General features: G+C 41.5%; 1 protein-coding gene across 1 annotated transcript; it reads left to right on the forward strand.

Annotated features, from left to right (window-relative positions):
• On the forward strand, positions 1-19141 carry SLC25A43 (solute carrier family 25 member 43; the record flags this gene model as incomplete). The annotated part of the gene is made up of 5 exons (XM_015626004.2): positions 1-209; positions 2643-2884; positions 3484-3656; positions 15691-15825; positions 16872-19141. Coding segments are annotated over 5 exons (963 nt in total), but the record flags the coding sequence as incomplete, so codon positions are not given.
• Between the last annotated feature and the right edge of the window lie 29 nt (positions 19142-19170).

Below are 19170 nucleotides of genomic sequence, written 5' to 3' on the forward strand. Positions count from 1 at the left end.
GCGGGCGCGCTCAGCCTCAGCCTGACGGCGCCGCTGGAGCTGCTGACGGTGCTGGCGCAGGTGGGCACCTGGCACTGCCGGCGGGGGCTGCGCGGCGCCGGGCGCAGCCTGTGCCGCACCGAGGGCGTGCGGGCCCTCTGGAAGGGGAACCTCACGGCCTGCCTGCGCCTCTGCCCCTACAGCGCCCTGCAGCTCGCCGCCTCCCGCCGGTAAGCGACCGGCCCGCGCGGGGCTCCCGCGGGGCTCCGGGGACCTGCACTCCCGCCGGCCTTCTTAACAGCGGAGGGGAGCGGATGGAGAGTGCCGAGTTTAGTCAGATGTCTCTGCCGGGTGGTCAGCTGGGTGTGAGCCCCTTCTCCCCAAAGACGCGGACCATTGCTTAAAATTTTATTTACCTAATTTATCCCGCGCTTAGCGATTGTGAGGTGATATGCCAGCAATTGCATGTAAAATCATAGGTATTCTTCACATTAATAGGGTCGATAGTCTGTTAAAATTCTTTTGCTTGGGTTCATTTAGAAATTAAGTTATAGTGCAACCTGCGGGTGTGGCTGTCACATCTGTTCTTTGCAACTAGTTTGTGTAATTAATTTATACACTCTCATGTATTTATGTTGCCTGTATCAAAGAAAATAACAAAATCATAAGTCAGGTATTTTACCCTATCCTGCAGGAGCTGTTACGCAAATTTGACCGGTTTTGACATTGATATGTAACGTTATTTGTTTTAAGACCTTGTTTTTGATAATACACAGATATTGAACTAAGGTAAGTGCTGGAGGGACTGCAGCAGGATGAACATGGATCTGTGCTGATGGAGCTCTGCCATCTGTGCTATTTCCTAGGATTCCCTTCTGCTGCCATTATCTCTCAGCCTTTGCAGGGAGTGCCTGACTGTTTGCACACACTAGAATGTTTTGCTGCTCTGGGGGCTGGGCTTCAGGGTTTTTTTTTTTTTGTTGAAGTCAGCTGTTCATGGAAACACATGACATTTCCACCCAGCTGGGCAATGAGTTGTTCTGCTCTGGGCAGCAGCACAGCCCCACTGAGCACTGCCAACCCGCTGGGTTTGTCACTCATCTGCCCCTGCAAGTCACCTGTTCATCACTGCCTGCACCCTTCAGGAGACCACAAATGAAGTGACCCTAAAACTTGGCAGCTTTTTTGTGCCATAATAGACACAGTGGTCAAAGAGCAAGATCATGTGAGTGGGAAGGCACAACAGTAATTTAAATGTAATTTAAAATTCACAGGAAAGGCAGTGTGTTGCACCAACATAAAGCAGTTGATTTTGAGCATAATAACTTCATTGTTTGTTCAGCTTGAAACAGTGTAATCCTTTAGCAAGGCTGAAGTTTGTGTCTAGTTTGCACAGAGTGTTCTGAATTAAGGGTGCAAGTAGGCCACCAGGAAATTAATACAAGGTGCCTATGCTTAACCCTTGATACACTGCTTGGGGGTTTTTGAAAGTCTTTTCTACTGGGAGAACGGTGTGCATAAAGGCAAGAAACACGAAAGGAGAAATGTTATAGGGCAGCTTAGGTAAACAGTCCCAGGAGGAGCAGGACTGAGTACAGTTAGCACTTGGGAACAGGGACTCCATGATGCCTCAACAATTACTCTGCACGGACTCTTGTCTTTCCATGGTAGTTTTAAATGTTATCAGGTAGTGCCTAGAGACACCCCACCACCTTCCCCACACATTTGTGCACACACAGGAAAATTAGGCTGTGTGGGTTTAGGGACTGCATAAGACACACTGGAAAAAAAGGTTTATGCCCTTTTGCTTCTGCTTGGCTGGACTTTCTGCCTTGGACACTCCCAGGGCCCGAGACAAGTAGATAAAAGGATTTGTCATGCAGTAGAAAATGCACATCCATGTGAAAAAACATCCATTGAGCGAGCAGTGACTTGTAGATATATGCAAATTATTTTGTTCTGTACATGGTTACACAATGCATGTTAAATGTAGATGTGCTGATTAGATGTTTCAGTTAATGCTTCCAAAATGGAATAATACAGTTCTTTACTTCCAGCTAAAACTCTCAAGTGTTTTTACTTGCTTCTTGCTGCCTCCAGGACATTATTTTCTGATGCAGGAGTTTTCTGTCATAGAAAAGTCCTTCAGTGCACCACAAAGGCGTGATTTGTGTGTAGCTTTTAAAACTGTGCTTCAATTTCAAATTTTCAAATTGAGTCTTTAACTCCTGAGCATAATAGTGCCTAGACATAAGTCTTCTCTTGGGCATGTCCCTGTGAACCTTCCTGTCCCAACATAAGTAACAGAAGAAGGTTCCAGTTGCTCTCAGAAGGCCCGTGATGTCATTACCTACATACTTCCTATTACGTGATAGCCTTAACTGGCAGGCTGGACCAGTTTAACTGATGATCAGATAATTTCTTGCAGATGTATTTTAAATCATGGTAATTTTCATCCTGTATATGGAAATATAAAGGAAATAATTTCATCCTGTAGATGGATGCTTGTGTGGTGTTAGGTGTAGTAAGATCTTGGATGAATTCCTGCTGCTGCAGTGGCTTGTGGACAGAAGAATATTTGCATCAAGAATCATCTGCCTTAATTTTTCATGTGTTTTCTTCATAGTGTCATTAATAGTACTTATTTTGTATGTTTGTTTTAGACTTGTTACCCTTTTCATGGATGAGCTGGGCCATATCTCCCACTGGAGAGCCATCATGGCAGGAAGTCTGGCTGGCATGGTTGCCACCATTGTGACATACCCCACTGATGTGATTAAAACACGGCTCATCGTGCAGAACCGACTGGAACCATCTTATGATGGAATTCTTCATGCTTTTTACAAGATTTATCATCAAGAAGGACTCCGTGCACTCTACCGTGGTGTTTCACCAGCAATATTAGGTAAAACCATACTGGGGTGAAAATCACCTCACTGCCTGTTTTTTGTTGCAGCTGTGTAGTGTGTTCACTTGCTCTCTCGATTTCAAAAACAAATAGGAATGTTTTCTTGTAGAAGATACGGAGATTTGCAAGACACTGCAATACTGATAACTTTTGCTGCAGCTTTATTACTTCAAATTGGGACCAAGTGTGTAGCATTTTATATATGGTTAAGTGTTCAGCAAAATACTCTTTTTCTTCTTTTATAGATGATCTAATTGTGGTTGAATGCACAATTTTCACCATTAAACTCTTAAAAAACATTTATATACAACATACACAGTGCTTGTAATTCCTGTCATGAGGCTAAACAGCAGTTAAAAATTCTAACATGCACATTCCAATAGATAAATGTATGCCCCTATCAGCAGATCTAGGTGGTACAATATGGGTGTTTGGTGGTAAACCAGGGCATAAAGTTCTTCAACATCTGGATTGGGTTTGGGGAATGTGAGGTGTAAATTGGGAGCGGCTGCTCCCATCTTTCTAGTTACGTGATGAGCAGCTCTCTTCTCTAAGTGTACAGTGTGTTGATACAGTTCTGTCTGGTTGCATTCTAGGTGCTGTCCCATTTTCTGCAGGTTCATTCTTTGTTTACATCAGTCTGGACAAAATCTGGCAAGAACCCATCATTCATTTCACTCCTCTTCAAAACTTCATGAATGGCTGTGTAGCAGCTGCTGTGGCACAGACACTTTCTTTCCCCTTTGAGACTGTCAAGAGGAAGATGCAGGTACAGAACGTTCATGTTACCAGTACTTTGTTGTAGGTGCTTGATGCAAGAGCTTGGGACAAGAATAGCCAGGTGATCATGGGTGCCATTTTATTTCCCTTACCAGTAGGCTACAAAGACTTTGGTTTTGATTGTGTTGGATTTTTTGCTCGCTTGTGGGTTTTTGTTTGTTTGTTGTTTTGTTTTTAAAGTCTGGAAATCATTGCTACAAATGGGTTGTTAATACCTTTAATATGAGTTTAAGTACTATCATGGGATGTGTATGCTCTCAGACTCCATCTCTGTAGTTTTATTTCTTTCCTTTTTCATAGCAGTTCCATCAAATTCTCAAAATTCAGAATTGGCAAACCTTCAGTGAAATACAGGTTGAAAGTTTGCCAGCTGAAGAAATTCCGTCCCCTTGGTGGTAGGCAGGATGAATGAGATTCATGTCATTTTCAGAGCCTGTGTGTCTGCCATTTCTGCCTCACCACAAAACAAACTTGTTCAGTATTAAGTTGAAGGATCATAACTGTTCTTGTTCTTACTTCTGACTCCTCTGATTAATAAATTACTTAAGAGCTGCAGGTGCTGCTGTTTTCCTGGAGCATAAGCAAAATGAGAGTTACTTTATCTTCCTGATCCTTTCTCCAGAACTTTAACAATAATGATCTTAAAAAGACCCAAACCCCACAAAACAACCACAAACCCATAGCTTCCATCTCACTGGCATAATTCACTTGCTGATATTGAAGCACTTTTCTTTAGAACTTCATCAGTAGAGAGACAGTGAATAGCTTTCATCATGGTCATTCTCTGTCAGGGGCATATTAGTTTGGGTTTTCAGCCTAGTTCCTGGGGTTGCAGATTTATGGGAAGCTTTTGTGATCTTATTAGAAAAAGTCACTTATTGTGGCAGCTTTATATAGGTCCTTGCCCCCTTCATCAAGTGGTAGTCTGGTTGGCAAGTCAAAAGGTAGCAAAAAGTCAATGAAACTGTGAATTTCCTTCTCCTGCTTCCTGAGTTCCCCTTTTCAGGGCTCAGGTGCTGTGTCACAGAAGCCTTCACTGTCCTCTCTCCATCTTGTAGCAGAGAACCTCAGCAGGGGGAGTAGGTCTTTTATCAGACCAGTCCATGTAGCTGATGTATCCAGAAGTCAGGGTTTCAGCAGGAATATTATAAAATATTTCAGACAAGAAAGGGATTCTGAGCACAAAAACTTCATCATTTTATCCAGCTGTACCAGTGGGTCTAAGAAAAGCAAATGCTCCTTACAAGCCTTTTTTAACTTTATATCCTTATGTTCACAACAATACTGTTGCTCTGAGGAATAAAAGAAAATAAAGACATTTACTGTGCTTCTAATATTTTCTGTCGATGCAACATTTACTTGAACATCCAACTTTTGTAATCAGTTCAGAAGTAGGTTTTGGCTGTGACTGGCTGTTTCCTGTCAGGCTGTGTCGTGACAGGCGTGGGACAGGCCCGGGTTTCATTTTCCTGCCACTAGGCCGTGCTCTTCCACCGAAGGGAGGTTTAATCATCGGATCAGCACTTCCAGCAATACGGGAACTGCATTTATTGCCTAAATATGTAGGACGTGGAGGGGCTAAAAATACCTTGCATGAAAAAAAAAGGCTCGTCAGCAGAGAGGGTTTTTTCCTCATAAGTGCATTGCAACACTGAACAGTGATTTTCTGAGCTTAGAGAAGCACCTCCTGTTTAGTGATTTATTCTGAAGGCATGGGAGAAAGCAAAGGTATTTCAAGAAGAATGAGCTGCCTAGGTGTGAAATCCTGTAATATGTTGGGTACTGGAAATTGCTTAATTCATGTAGAGTTGTCCAGAAAAGAGACCTGTTGTAAATGGCAACCCATATTGATACCAAGAGCACACTGGAACTCCTGCAAGGTTATCCGAGAAGTTTGGGTTTGCCAGTTAGCACCAGGGTATGACCCAGCTTTGCAGAGATCAGCTCAGCTCTGGGCAGTTTGTAGGGTGCTGGTCAGAAGAGAGAAATGCCTAGTACAGTACCAGGAAAAGTGTCATGCAAAGGCATGAACCTAGAAAGGGGAAGAATAAAGAAAAGGAAAATATTTCAGAGTTCTGTAGAAAATGAGGGAGCAGATACATCTGAACAGCCTCTATTTAGTGACTCAGCTTTCTAGCTGATAGAAAGAGGGGGCTGCCAAAGCCTTCAGCTACCTCTGGGCCTTGTGTGTGCTTTACAGTGCACATGGAGAAGTGCTGGGCTTTTTTGAAGCAGTGGATGCTGGGTTTATGCTGTATGAAGAGGAACCCAGCACACTGTGGAAGTCAGTATCAGATTTCTTTTCCCTCCCTTTTGTCCCACCAGTCTGACAGATGGAGGGAGTATGTTGCTAAAGAAGATTTTTCCAGTGAAGCTCTGGTGATGGGGAACCAGGGACTTGAAGACAATCTCAGGAGCTGCAAAAACTGAAAAACCAGGATAGAAGGCTGTCTCCATTGATTCTAGGGTCAAGTACAAACATGAGACCAGGACACCCAGTTCAGATCTTTACCTGATATGCTAGCTAACTCTTAGAAGAGTTAACTCCATTCATCTCCTCACCTGGACAATACTTGAATTGTTTGTATGGACTAGGAAATTAATTCTGCTATGGGAGGAAGGACAAGGTGCTATTTTTGATCCGCATTGTAATAATCTTGCTTCATCCTTTCTCACTTCACATATCTGAATCCTACACTTCTGACGCTGGCTGCTTCTGTCACTGACAGCTGTGGGAGTAGGAGCTGACTGTCAGTGGGCAATTCTTGAAGAAGAATTGTGTTTTGGTGATGCTTTATGAAGTCAGATTCGCTCTGTAACCATGGCTCCTTCTGTCTTTTGTTAGAATTAGCTTTATCAAGATTTGTTGTTTTTTCTTTAAAGATGCTGTGTTTGCTATATATACTTGAATGTTTTTCTTAAAATAAATGTTAATTAATATGAGTGAGTCTTACTGAATATTTGAGTCCTCTGTGTTGTGCTTATCCTAATTTTATTCCTTTGTCTTCCTTTTTTCACTTTGCTCCTGATTGGCATGTTAGAGAATTCAGAGGTACTGTATGCATGTTTCAGCATGGAAATACAGCTTTTGTTTTGCATCTGTAGAAGGGGATTAGTGAGAGTTATGTTCTATATTGTTTTCTTGACTTACTTTTATGATGTTTCAGTTTCTGAACAAAAACTTTCTGACCTTTATATTCTTCTGACTGTTACTCTTGTCTTTCCTTCCTTACCTCACAATATAGTGTTCTTTGTTAAATCCAGTTTCTAAGCTATATTCAATAACTGCCCTTTTTACCTTGCAGACTTGCATACAAAACCACTTTTTTCTTTTTCAATTTTTTTTTATGCCTTTAGCAGGAGACTTTCCTTTGGATGAGTCTGGGTTTAAGGAAGCACTGGTAATGTTTCTACTTCGCTACATCTTTTTTTGGTCAATGATAACCTTCATAAGTGCCTGCTGGACTGAGCTGTGGCATTTCAGTAAGGGAAGATTAATTTAAAGCTGTTACAGGCTGTACAGAAGGTTATTATTAGAATGGCATCAATCCCAGGCTATGCATGGAACTGAAAACATACTAACACACAAATGGTCAGTGCAAACCCAGTATTCAAGTTTGGCACTTCCCTCTCACTGCTCAGGACATGCAGATGTGGGCTCAGACACCCCTGAGTGGCATTTATTAACCTCTGTCCCAGACTGACCTGTGACCTTGGTAGTTTTTTAAGCAAAATGCACAAAGATGTCCTTAAAGCTTCATAGATACTCCATAGTTACTCCTCACCTGCTTGCATGGACAAACTTTGCCTGTTTTTCAGAAGCTCAGCCCTGTCTCCATTTTTCAGTATCTTTGACTGTAACCTTGCTTAAACTCTCCTTCACCAGTAAATGCTACTCAGATATAGCTTTGCCATCAAACCCTTGTAACAGAGAATAAATCATACTGTTAGTAAAGTGCAAGATTCAGCACATTTTTGGTGTTGACTGCACTGCATTCTCAAGCTGTGAGGACATCTCTGTGGGGAAAGCGTTCAGCGCTGATCTTTCTGTTTCAAAATGCAGGCTTTGACTTTGCTTCACTCCTGCAAAAAAACAGGCTTACTGATTTTAGTGTAGAATGTTACCATGCATCACCCAAGAAGTGGCCTCTTCAATTAATTTGGTCTAGGCTGCCTGTAATGTGTTCTGGGATTTTTGTTGTTTTTTTTTTTTTTTTTTTTTTTTGAAACACAATTTGCTGTGCAAATGTGAAATCTGTTGTAAGTTATGTAAATGCTATATGTTAAGGTGAAGAAAACTAAGCAGACATTTCCTTTGTGAGGTACCCTGTTTAAAGTAAAAGCCTCTCTTTTAAAAGGAATACTGTTATTTAAGTATTTGAAGATAGTCCCCCACTTACATGGTAAAAGTCAGTCTAGCAAGAACACAGTGGCTGGGTTATAAAGAGTTTTGAAAAAAAGAATGATAAATGTTCCTTCTCTCTGCTGAGATGACAAGCAGTGCTTCTGCTTTGCTTAAGCATGAGTGACTTGCTGAGTTCTTTCATTGGGATAGTCACTGGGCTGGCATGTAGCCTCTGGAAGCTCACAAACTGTAGTGTCACTGCTGTTCATGAGATCTGTGTTCTTGTCAGCTGGGAATAGGAAAGTTATTGGGGTCATGACCTGGTTTAAAACTAAGAAATCATTTTTTGATCATGTGGTTCACACAACATCTCAAAAGTGTACGTGCTCTGAGCCTTTGGGCAGGAAGGCCCTTTAATAGTGAACAGCACAAAACAAAACTTTTCAGAAATTGAGCCATTTGACTACATGAATTCCATAGTGTGGAAGCAAATAAGAGGCAATATTACTTTTTATAATATTATTTCCTCAGTGAGGCTTGTATGATTGCTAGCTTGTTCTTGCCCTCAATAACTTTTGATTCCGCAGTCCAGCTTCAAGTAAACTTGACAAAAGATTGCAAATTTCAGAGATATCAACTTCCACTAAGTGTTGTGAAAACAAGTGCACAGATAGCTGAAATATTTAAAGCCTCATTCTAAGGACGAAGCTGTAGTGCGAGTTCTTTCCTTACTTCTCTGTATGATCTCACACTCACCTTCTTCTTCCTGCTGGGGTTCAGGCTTCAGCCAGGTTCCCATGTCCTGGGTGGTACTTGAATTTGGGACCAGCCTGGCTTCTTTGATTATCAGCAAATAGGTAATAGATGGCAGATTCTGGCTGTGGTAAAATCCCTTCTTTCTTTCTTTTTCACTATATCTGAATGCTTTGAGCTACCTGCAATTTTTATTGTTTCATTGATGTTGTTACAAAGAAATTTTATACAACTTTCTGAAGCTGTTGCAGAATACAGCAGAATGCTCTACTGCTTAGGGCAGTGTTTGGTCTGGTAAACTGTCAAGACAATGCCTGAAAAAAGCTGTGGAGCATAACATAGGCTTTGCCTTCTTGATGAGCTTTTATCAATTTGAACAAATCTCAGAAGCATTTTTCTTAGATTCCCAGACTTCCACAGGAGAAAAGCGTGAGGACTGTATCTGTCAAGTTGCAACACTGAACAGTGTTAGTAGGAAAACTGGATAAGAGGAAGAAATTGTAGATCAAGGAGTGGAAGCAGGACTGGGTTGCTTTACCTGTGAAGTCTGCCTTGACTCTAAACCTGTTCATCCAAGAAGCTGTGGTGTGATAATTATGTAATACTCACCTTGAGGTAGCTTTGCACTGCAACACAGTGGCCTGCTGAAGAAAAGCAGGAAAACACCTTGTACCTGTTTCACATGTGGAAAGTCTGAGGGATGGCAAAATGCAATGCTCTCCAACTGATCTTCCCAGACACTAAAGTGGCCACCATGCCCCCAAACTGAGATTTGGTAGTGCCAGCTGATCGTGTCTGCCAGCCTCTTACAGCTGCTTTAGCTCTGTCATCAGTGTAGTGTGAGGAAGAGCTCTTTAATCTGCTTTGGGACAGATCAGATGGGTTAACTCAGCCCACCTTTTTAAACTCCATAAGCTCACCCAGCAGATAGGAGCTACCACAGGCTGGGTTCACTGCTGTTCATACACAGATACTACAGGCATAACTTTCAGCCAAGAGACAGTAATGTCTCTGGAGGTACAGCTATTACTGTTAGCCCAGCATGAGTACTTTTGCATCAGTTATACAGGACAGCCTTGTATCCATTTGTCTGTGTTTAAAGTGATGTGCCTATGACATGCGAGGTGAATAATTATGGAAAATATTCCATAAACAGGAGCTAAAACTTGATCAACACTCTCTTGATGGCCACAACAACCCCCTGCAGTGCTACAGTGTGGGGGCAGTACAGCTGGACAGTGCCCAAGGCAGAAAGGGACCTGGGGGCACTGGTGACAGCCAACTGAACATGAGCCTAGGTAGCCAAGAAGGTCATTGGCCCCTGGCCTGGATCAGGAATAGTGTGGCCAGCAAGAGCAGGGACAACATTCTTCCCCTGTACTCAGAACTGGTGAAACCACATCTTGAGTGCTGTGTCCAGTTCTGGGTCCCTCAGTTTAGGAAGGACATTGAGAGACTTGAGCGCATCCAGAGGAGGCAACAAGGCTGGTGAGGGGCTAGGAACACAAACCCTGTGAGGAACAGCTGAGGGAGCTGGGGTTGTTTAGCCTGGAGAAAAGGAGACTCAGAGGTGACCTTATTGCTCTTTGCAACTTCCTGAAAGGTAGTTGTAGCCAGGTGGGGGTCAGTCTTTTCTTGAAGGCAACAACTGAGGACATAGTCTTAAGACTGAGTTAAATTTCCCCTACACCAGGGAAAATTTAGGTTACATGTCAGAAAAAGACTGAAAGAGTGATTGGGCAATGGAATCACATGCCTGGGGAGATGGTGCAGTCACTATCCCTAGAAATGTTTTAAAAAAAAGACTGGACATGGCTCTCAGTGCCATGGTATAGTTGATGAGGAGGTGTTAGGTCATAGGTTGTGTTGCAGCAGCCCTATTGTTAGAGGTAGAAATGAACCAAGACTCTGGTCCTGGTTTATTCCTCTTACAATTCAATTATCCTGACTCCAACTATTCACCGACTCTGGCTACAGCAAGCTCCTACTGTAGGTTTCCCTTGCAGCCTCTGACTGCTGCTTATTTCCTGCTAGACTATGACTACATGTATTAGTTTGCAGACTACAAATGCAGGCTTTTACCCACCTAGACTATGACTGCAGGTTCTAACAGACCCAATCTAACCTTACAGCAGTGATTCTCTCCCGTGCTTCCCAGTCCTTCTGATTGTTCTTCTTCCTTAAGCTTCTCCCCAACTAGCCAACCCACCCCTTTTATCACACTTATCTTTATTGGATATAGCTGTGACTCATCAGGGGCAAGGCTGTATTGGCTAATTAACACAGCTGTTACTTATCAGGGGTGAGGTCACCTGTAATCCCTTCTCCTGCAAGGTTGGATTTGATCTCAAAATATCTCTTCCAAACTATTTCATTCCATGAGTCTTTTATAGGTGATTTATTTTGGTTTGGTGTAAATCCTTAACTCGTCCACATAAGGTAAATGAAAGTATGACCTGTGAAAAGCCCCAATTAAAATTAGTTTTCTCCTCAGTTCCTAGATGGGCAGCAGGAGATGCAGGAACTAGCATTGCCATCCACTGTGTGAAGTGTTCGACCAAGCTAGTCTGGCTAAGGGTTTGCACCATTAAATAAATTAGTGCTAATATGCATGAAAATGATGCATCCATTTGTATGGCTTGAGCTGAGCCATCATGAGGTATTTGGAAGCCACCAAAAGTTGCCCATGCAAGGGGTTTGCACTGCCTTGAGGAGAAAGACTTTTATATTCTGTATTAAAAACTTCTTCACGTAGCAGTGTTAAAGCAGAGGAAGGCTCAGCAGCAAAGGAGGGATTCTGCAACAAACTGTGAAGCTTCAGGGTACAACTGGCCTGGTGATATATTTTTAAAGCAAAGAGTCAAGCTTTTGACCAAGCTTGAAGCTGTTTTGCTCCATGATTTGGCCCCAGTTCAGGTTACAGAGGAAAGGACAAGGTGTTCCTGGAGCACAAGACACTGCAGGTCATCTGTGCTGTGCTGCTCTGAACCGACTGTATCCTGATAGCTTGCCATGGTTTACTTTCCTCTGTGCCTGAATACTTTTGGGTGGACTTTAACCAGGGGTAAGTCAGCATTACCAAACCACTAACAGGGAATGACTGCTGAGTAAGGCTGACCTTTAGGAGAAAGAACTGATTAAGCCCAAGAGGATGTCTTTTTCCTGAAAATATTAACACATATTTACTTTTTTTTTTTTTATTGTAGTAGAATGAAACACTCTTTCAAGCATCCAGTCTTCACTTGAGTGAAATTTCTGTTGACTGGAGTGGTATTAGCTTGAATGAAAACTGCAATCCTTGACCTTCAGTTTCCTTTGAACTACAGCTGTACTTGCCTGTTGCATGTGCCCTTATTAACACAGACTGCAAAGACTTCTTTTTTTAGCTTCCAGATTAAGAGTGTGAACTCTTGAGCTGTGTCTAAATTGTCTTCCTGAACTTTTTTTGTAAGTAATCAGAAGTGGGGACACCTGAATCTGTTGAAAATATGTAAATAACAGGCAGTTTTACTCTATCCACCATCAGGGTAGCATACCACTGATGACAGCTATTCATTGTTAGTTATCTCACATATTCCATGCCAAGAGTATGGTATACTCCAAAAATAAATAGTAAATATCTGTACCAACAAACTTTATGAACAGGGAAAAGGGAGGAAGTACATGATTTAAATATGTGAATTCATAGTCTCTGGCACATGTGAATACAAATAATTGCAAACCAAAATGTCCCAAAAAGCAAATGAAAAGTTTTCATCTGCACAGGAGAGGGGGCTGAGGGAGGTCATTGAAAAGGTCTGTGAGATCAGTTCCCAAAATGGGATTATGTTGTTCTGGCAGTCTCCTCGTAATGCAGACAGTGGGAGAGACGGTATCTGAAGAGTCTTCAGGTAACAATTAACTATAACAACTAATCTGCAGTCATGACACTGCACCTTTATTTAAATATTTTGTTTATTTTGAAGGAATGTGAGTGCAGGTATGGGCATGTCTCTCTTGGGTTTAGAGTGTTGCAGTAGAACAGTGCTACCTCTGTGGATGTGTTGCAGTGACACAGTCAACTTGGTGGGCTTTGGAAATAAAAATACTGTGTTTGTGAGAGAGCAGATGGAGGCAATTCTGCATTAGATGTGCTTTAATAATTTAGAGAACTGTCCATCAGAGGTAAAAAGATAAGCAACTTATCCCTGCTACTACTATGAGTAACACCTTGGCTCTCTGTTATCAGCACAGGGAGCTGTATCCCCAGGCTCCTGCAATTTGAGACAGCTGCAGCTGGGAGGAAGGAAGTCTTTAAAAGAGCTTCTAATAAATACGTTTCCATGCAGCAGCCCATAGCATCAAGGGGTGTCAAAAGCAAGGAATTCCAACTACTTTGAGGTGCATGAAATTCTCTGTCATAAATCTGACCTTTTTGGAATGAGATTAGCTGTTTGATTTGTATGTCATGCTAGGTTTCTGCAAAGGAGGTAGAAAAACCAGTTTGATCTGTTTTGTTGCTTCCATTTTCTGGCTCTGGTGCCATAGGGTGATTGTGAGGGTTGCAGTGTGGTGGACTTGCTTAGATGAAGAGCCACCAAAACCCACACCTATTTTTTTTCATGAACAATAGTGCCAAATGAAATACATTTGAGGTATTATTTTATTAATACATTTTAACTTCATTTAGCTATGTTCCAAAATACTGAAGTTTTAACTACACACTGATACAGTTTTTAGTTTTCCTCTTGCAGTAGGTGATTCTGAGATTCTGTGAACAATTGTTATTTAAATACTGTGTGCAAGGTTCCAGAAGCATACAGCTCCTGTAAAGCAGAAAAGCTGGCAACACATACTTCACAAACTGAAATCTTAGAAACAGCTCTGTCTGTGGGGAATGGTACTATAAGTAATTTCAGTAAAATCTTTTAAGAGGTCAGTATCTATGGGCAGATTGGAAATCTAGAGGTTTGACTTACCTGTTCCGTTTTAACTGCCTTCTGGAGGTGTTTACTGTGTTACTGTTCTGGAGGTGTTTACTGTGTTATTGAAACCTGCACTGTGATTGTCATTTCTTTTGGTGTTGCAGGCAAGAGTACTGTAATCAAAACCTTTGATCTGTGCCTTTGCAGTGTGTACAGTAATGAAGGGGATTAAGTCAAGCTCACAAAATTAAATTCTGGCAGGCCATGCCCTGCCTATCACAAAGGGACTGAAAAAGAAAGGAACTCACATGTTAATAGCATTGTTGTGTATTGAAACATTTCAGAAACCTGTCTTCTTTACTGCTTGGCTACTTATAACTTCATTTACAAAAAAAAAAATCCCTTGTGGAACCTGTCAGTCCAGAAAGCAGAACAGGGTTTTGAATCTAGTTCTCCTATGACTGCTGTTGCATTTCTATGGATACTTTAATTATTTTCGTTTTCTTCAAAGCATTGCTAATTCTAATATCACCATTCTTATAGAACTGGTTTCTGTAGTCTCGGAGCATTCAACATCTTCTGCAGTACAGACATGAAAGTCTTTGTGCAGAAGGTTTTTACCTGTTACCTGCCATAAGAGGTGTTTCACATGCATTTCAGTCAGGTAGAAAAAAAATGAAAAAAAATCATCATCTGTGATTTTTTTTTTTTTTAGACAAAGAAGACTATATCCTTAGTGTGAGGGGTAATCAGGGTCTTTTTTTCAGCCTTTAAATTTTAACAGTAGGTTTGCCAGTAACTATTTGATTAGCAATTTCACTTGTATATGTAGAGCTTTGATGAGTTTCAATCTGTTTGCCATTCCATCATCTCAGTTGCCAAGTATTTGAAACGCTATAGCTAAGGCATCTAGAAAATGTCATCACCACGTGTCAATTGATGAGGCTTGTCATAGGCTTAGCAGCTCTTGAGCAGCTACAGATTAGTCTGGACAAGGAGTGAAAAATCACTACTGTATATGGTGTTTCAGATCAATGTGGGGATCATGATACCCATATTCATCAATCAACTGTACAAGCCCCATTTTTATCCAACTTCTACCTTAGGATGATCAGTTTGCAAGTCATCAACCTGTGTCCTGGGGCCCCTGACATCAGTGTCCACTTGCCATGTGTTTGAGTGAAACCCTGATTTGTCAATGTGAAATAAATCCATGGCTGCATGTGCACAGATGGAAGAGGATGGGATTATTCAACTTATCCTGTCTGTGTTAACGCAGTAGGAGATTAATGAAGAAAGGATTTAGCTGTTAAAAATGACCAGCTACTAGTTCTTCCATGTGAACAGACACTGTACTGCAGTTGGAAGTTCAGCTGCCAGCCAACAGGATTCTCTCCAGCTAACTTTAGTCCCTATCAGCTGAACACATTGATATGGGAGCATGGGCACCAGCTGCTCACCTGCAGCCCTTGGTAGGCCTGAAAGGCCTACCAAGGTTCCATTCTTCCTTTTCTTCCTTCCATTTCTGCCATGCTGCTGCTCCTAAGCCTGTAGTACAGTTCTTGTTTCTCACAGCAGTGCAGATACAGCTTCAGCAGCCAGAGGCAAGTCAGCTGGTTTAATCAGAGTTACAGGAAGGCTGTGTGGCTCCAGCTTTCCCTCTCATAGTGTTCCACTGCCTGGAATGTGAAATACCTGGACCTGAGCAGCTGGCATGGGGCTGATGGGGATATGTGGCTCTTGTTTGAATGGTTTGTCCTCACAAGGGTGGGATTTATTGCTAGTAGTGACATGGCACAAAAGGAGGTGCTGTGTGAAATTACTGTTCACTTTCATACCTATTAATAAGTGAGTTTTTTCCCTTTTGAATTTATATTTTGAACTGGATACTTTTGGGAAGAATCCAGATCAGTCAATTGAAACTTGGTATTGACTGTTCCTTATATACCAGAATGGAGAAAATAATTAATTACTTTCGTTTACTCTGCTTGTTCTAAATGCCCCTGGGTGTCTCTTGACAGGCCCAAAGTCCTTGGCTTCCCCACTATGGAGGAGTTGATGTCCATTTTACTGGCATGGCTGACTGCTTCCGGCAAACTGTGAAGAACAAAGGTGTGCTGGGACTTTGGAGTGGACTCACACCCAGTCTGCTTAAGGTGAGGTTTTGCTTTCATCCCAGTCAAATACTATCCTGAAGAAATCAAGATGGTTTTGGACAGCTGGGGATAGAAAGCTTATGACATACCTTTGTGCTTAGTATCTTATAGATGACAGAATCAGTGACAAAACAGGTTAGAAACCAGTCTTGGAATTTGGTTTGGTTGTATTTCCCCAAATGCAAACTTGGCTTCTAGATGTCACCACTTAAAAGTTCATTTCAACAGCTTTGAAGATGCGGGTGTTCCTAACACACAAGGTGTGGAATGGATGGAGGATTGCAAGCAATCCACTTAGGACAGCTAAACAAATTCTCCTGACCTGAGCTTCAGTAATTTGACATGTTGTAGTAAGCTGCAAAGAAAAGTGTGCTTGTATAAGCCACTTGCCCAGAAGTCCAAAGCTGAGCTTTCAGCCAGCTATTTAATGCATGTGTATCAGTTACTGCAGCCTTTGGTGAGTTGAAAGGGTGAAATAAAGCATAGTAGCTTAAACAGAAGGTAATTTCATTTACATAAATACGTGTTGTAGTGCTGTGATAAGGATTACCTACATAGAATACTACAGGCCAGATAATTAGTGCTAATGGAGTGACAGTGGGATTGATTGTGATGGCCTGCCTGTGACTGCCTTACTTTGGCTGATACAAAGCCAGTGGCCCTGGAGCTGCTGGTTCTGCAGGGGCAAAAGAAGAAAATTGTGGAGTAGAATAAATCCCACATTTCCTGCCAGGATTTGCTGAGATTGCTTAGGATGTACTTGGGTATTTGGCAAGTTCTGGTGTATCTATAGGCTAGCATAGACCTTCTTCCTCACAATATTGCTATAATTAGTTATGTAACAACAATGAACTCCTACTTTTAGCACACTGCCGCTGCCAGCATAGTTTGAGATGAGACTCTTATTTTATATAAATGAGGACAAGGTCTATTAGCAGATCAGATCTGAAGTCCTAGAAGTTCCCTTTGTTTTAAAACATCTAAGCTATGGATGCTACTAGTAAGTCTTAATTTTTTTTTTTGTTCTTATATTACTTTTTTATCAGATTGTGCCATACTTCGGTGTTATGTTTAGCACCTTTGAATTCTGCAAGCGGGTTTGTCTCTACAGAAATGGTTATATTGAATCTCCTTTAAATTACAAGCTAACACCTGGCGTTGACCAGAGCTTACACCCACAAGAGCTGAGAGAATTAAAACTCCTCCGAAGGGAAAATTTTGAGCCAAGGAAATCAGCACTAGAAAACTGACATCAGTGTCCACTGCAGATATACAAGCACCTTTCTTAAGGAACTTTGCAAGAAAGATACGCTGAGCTACAGGTACTGACACTTCAGTGGACTGCATGGTTTTTCTGGAAAGAATAAGTCTGTATTGCATTTGCTGAACAGATATAAAGAATATGACTGGTAAGCACATATTGAAAAGGAAAGATGCAACTAGTTTGAAAACTCTATACTACTGGAACTTGAAATGACATTATTTTAGGTGCTTTTTAATACTGAATAGCCATTTGAGATTAAACCAGTTTCAGAAAGGCAAGAGAACAGAGATGAAAGTATAAATTGTCTTTGAAACCATTAAAAAAATGGACTTTTTTTAAAGCAATCTGAGATACCAAGTCAGCCAAAAAGAATAAAATAGAATAAAATACATGCAAAATGCAAGAATTTCTACTGAATTCTCCAAGTTTTTTAATGATACTGTGTGGACATGGCATTCTACAGTCAGAATTAGTCTTAGTTCAGTCACACTCCCAGATCCACTCCTCAGTTTTTGAGATGTATTTGATTTGGTCTGAATCTCCAGCATAAAGATGAATGTATGCTGCTGCAACTGTGCTTTTGCTAAGACAGAACTGTAATGTGCAAAATGGACTATAATACACTAAAATGACAATCTTGCAAACTTAAGTGCATACTCAAAAATATTCCTCCCTTTCTTGTGCATTGTTACTGCATGTATGTGAATTACTTCACACTTTGAAAAAGAATTTTCCTGAAGTTCTCAAACTGAAATATTTCCTGGAAAATGCAGTTCTTAAACGTGTTAGATATTTCAGAGCCACAAACTCTGTCATGTTGTTTAAGTACTTTTAAACTATTTTTTTATTAGACCACTTTTTAGTCCAGTGCACAAACCTAAGCCTAGTATGCTGTTCTGAACTTGCAGGCAGAGTAGCACCATGCACATCACCTGTGATTGATCCACTTGAACCGTGTGCTCCAGGGGCTGCAGACAGGTCCTGTAGGTAGAAACCTCTGTGGAGAGCACCAGGTTACTGCCAGTGCCACTGCCAGCAGATGGGTCTCTTAGGAGCTTTTAGACAACAAAAGATAATTTCATGTTATACCTGAGGAACCATGGTGTTGCTCCAGTTCCTTTGTAGAAGTTCAACAATGGAACAGCTCATCCCAGTGCCTTCTGATAGAAAACCCAAACCCATGTCCATGTGCAAAGCTGGCTGTGCCCCTGGCAGCATGGGAATCACAGCATCTCACAAAGGTGTGTGCACACTGGCTCCAGCCTGAGCTGCAGTCTGGGCTCAGCACAGCTTTTGCTGCTTTACACAGCTCCTCATCTGTGTTTTTGCACTGTTTATAACCCCTGATGGGTGAAAATAAGTAAATCTCAGAAACTGCTTGGTTAGAACATGTCACAGCAGGATGAGGCATTGGCAAATCCATGCAGGAACTGTCTGTAACTGTGGAGAGAAACTTGCAGAAAGATTTGGGATAACTGTAAGGCCTACCTTGAACCTTGAACTCACTGTTGATGTATCTTACAGCTGAAGTCTTGCCGTATCTCTCTTAATGACTTGCTCTGTTCTGCTGCAGTGGTGCTTCATACTGATGTTTTTCTCAGCGAAGAAATGCATGCATAGATAGCAAAAAATTAAGATGGTAGAGAGCAGATATGGTGGCTCATGCATCACACTGAGGCTGTAAGTGCTTAGTTCTAATCAACCTGCCTAGTGATCATGTTTCTTTGTGCCTCAGTTTTCCCATGGGCACAGTGCAAATAATAATACTGAGATTCGCTGGACATATATGGACATGGAAATGTGAATTGTAAGCATGTTGGGGAGGAATGGATTTCTTGCCTTGTCCAAACATACCTGTATGTTTTTTACTAACACTGTATTTCTAAATAGATTTTAAAGATTGAATGGGTACATATGAATGTCTGATGAGCTCTTCAAACCTTGTAAGAATCAAATGAACCAAAAAGTTATCTCTAACTTTTTTCTGATGTGCTGCTATCACCTTTGTATCATTGTGCACTCCTACAACCTATCAAGCACAAACTAACCTTTTATCAACCAAGCCTGTCATTTGTAATCAC

This window comes from Parus major, chromosome 4A (genome assembly GCF_001522545.3).
Source record: "Parus major isolate Abel chromosome 4A, Parus_major1.1, whole genome shotgun sequence".
Lineage (NCBI taxonomy): Eukaryota > Metazoa > Chordata > Aves > Passeriformes > Paridae > Parus > Parus major.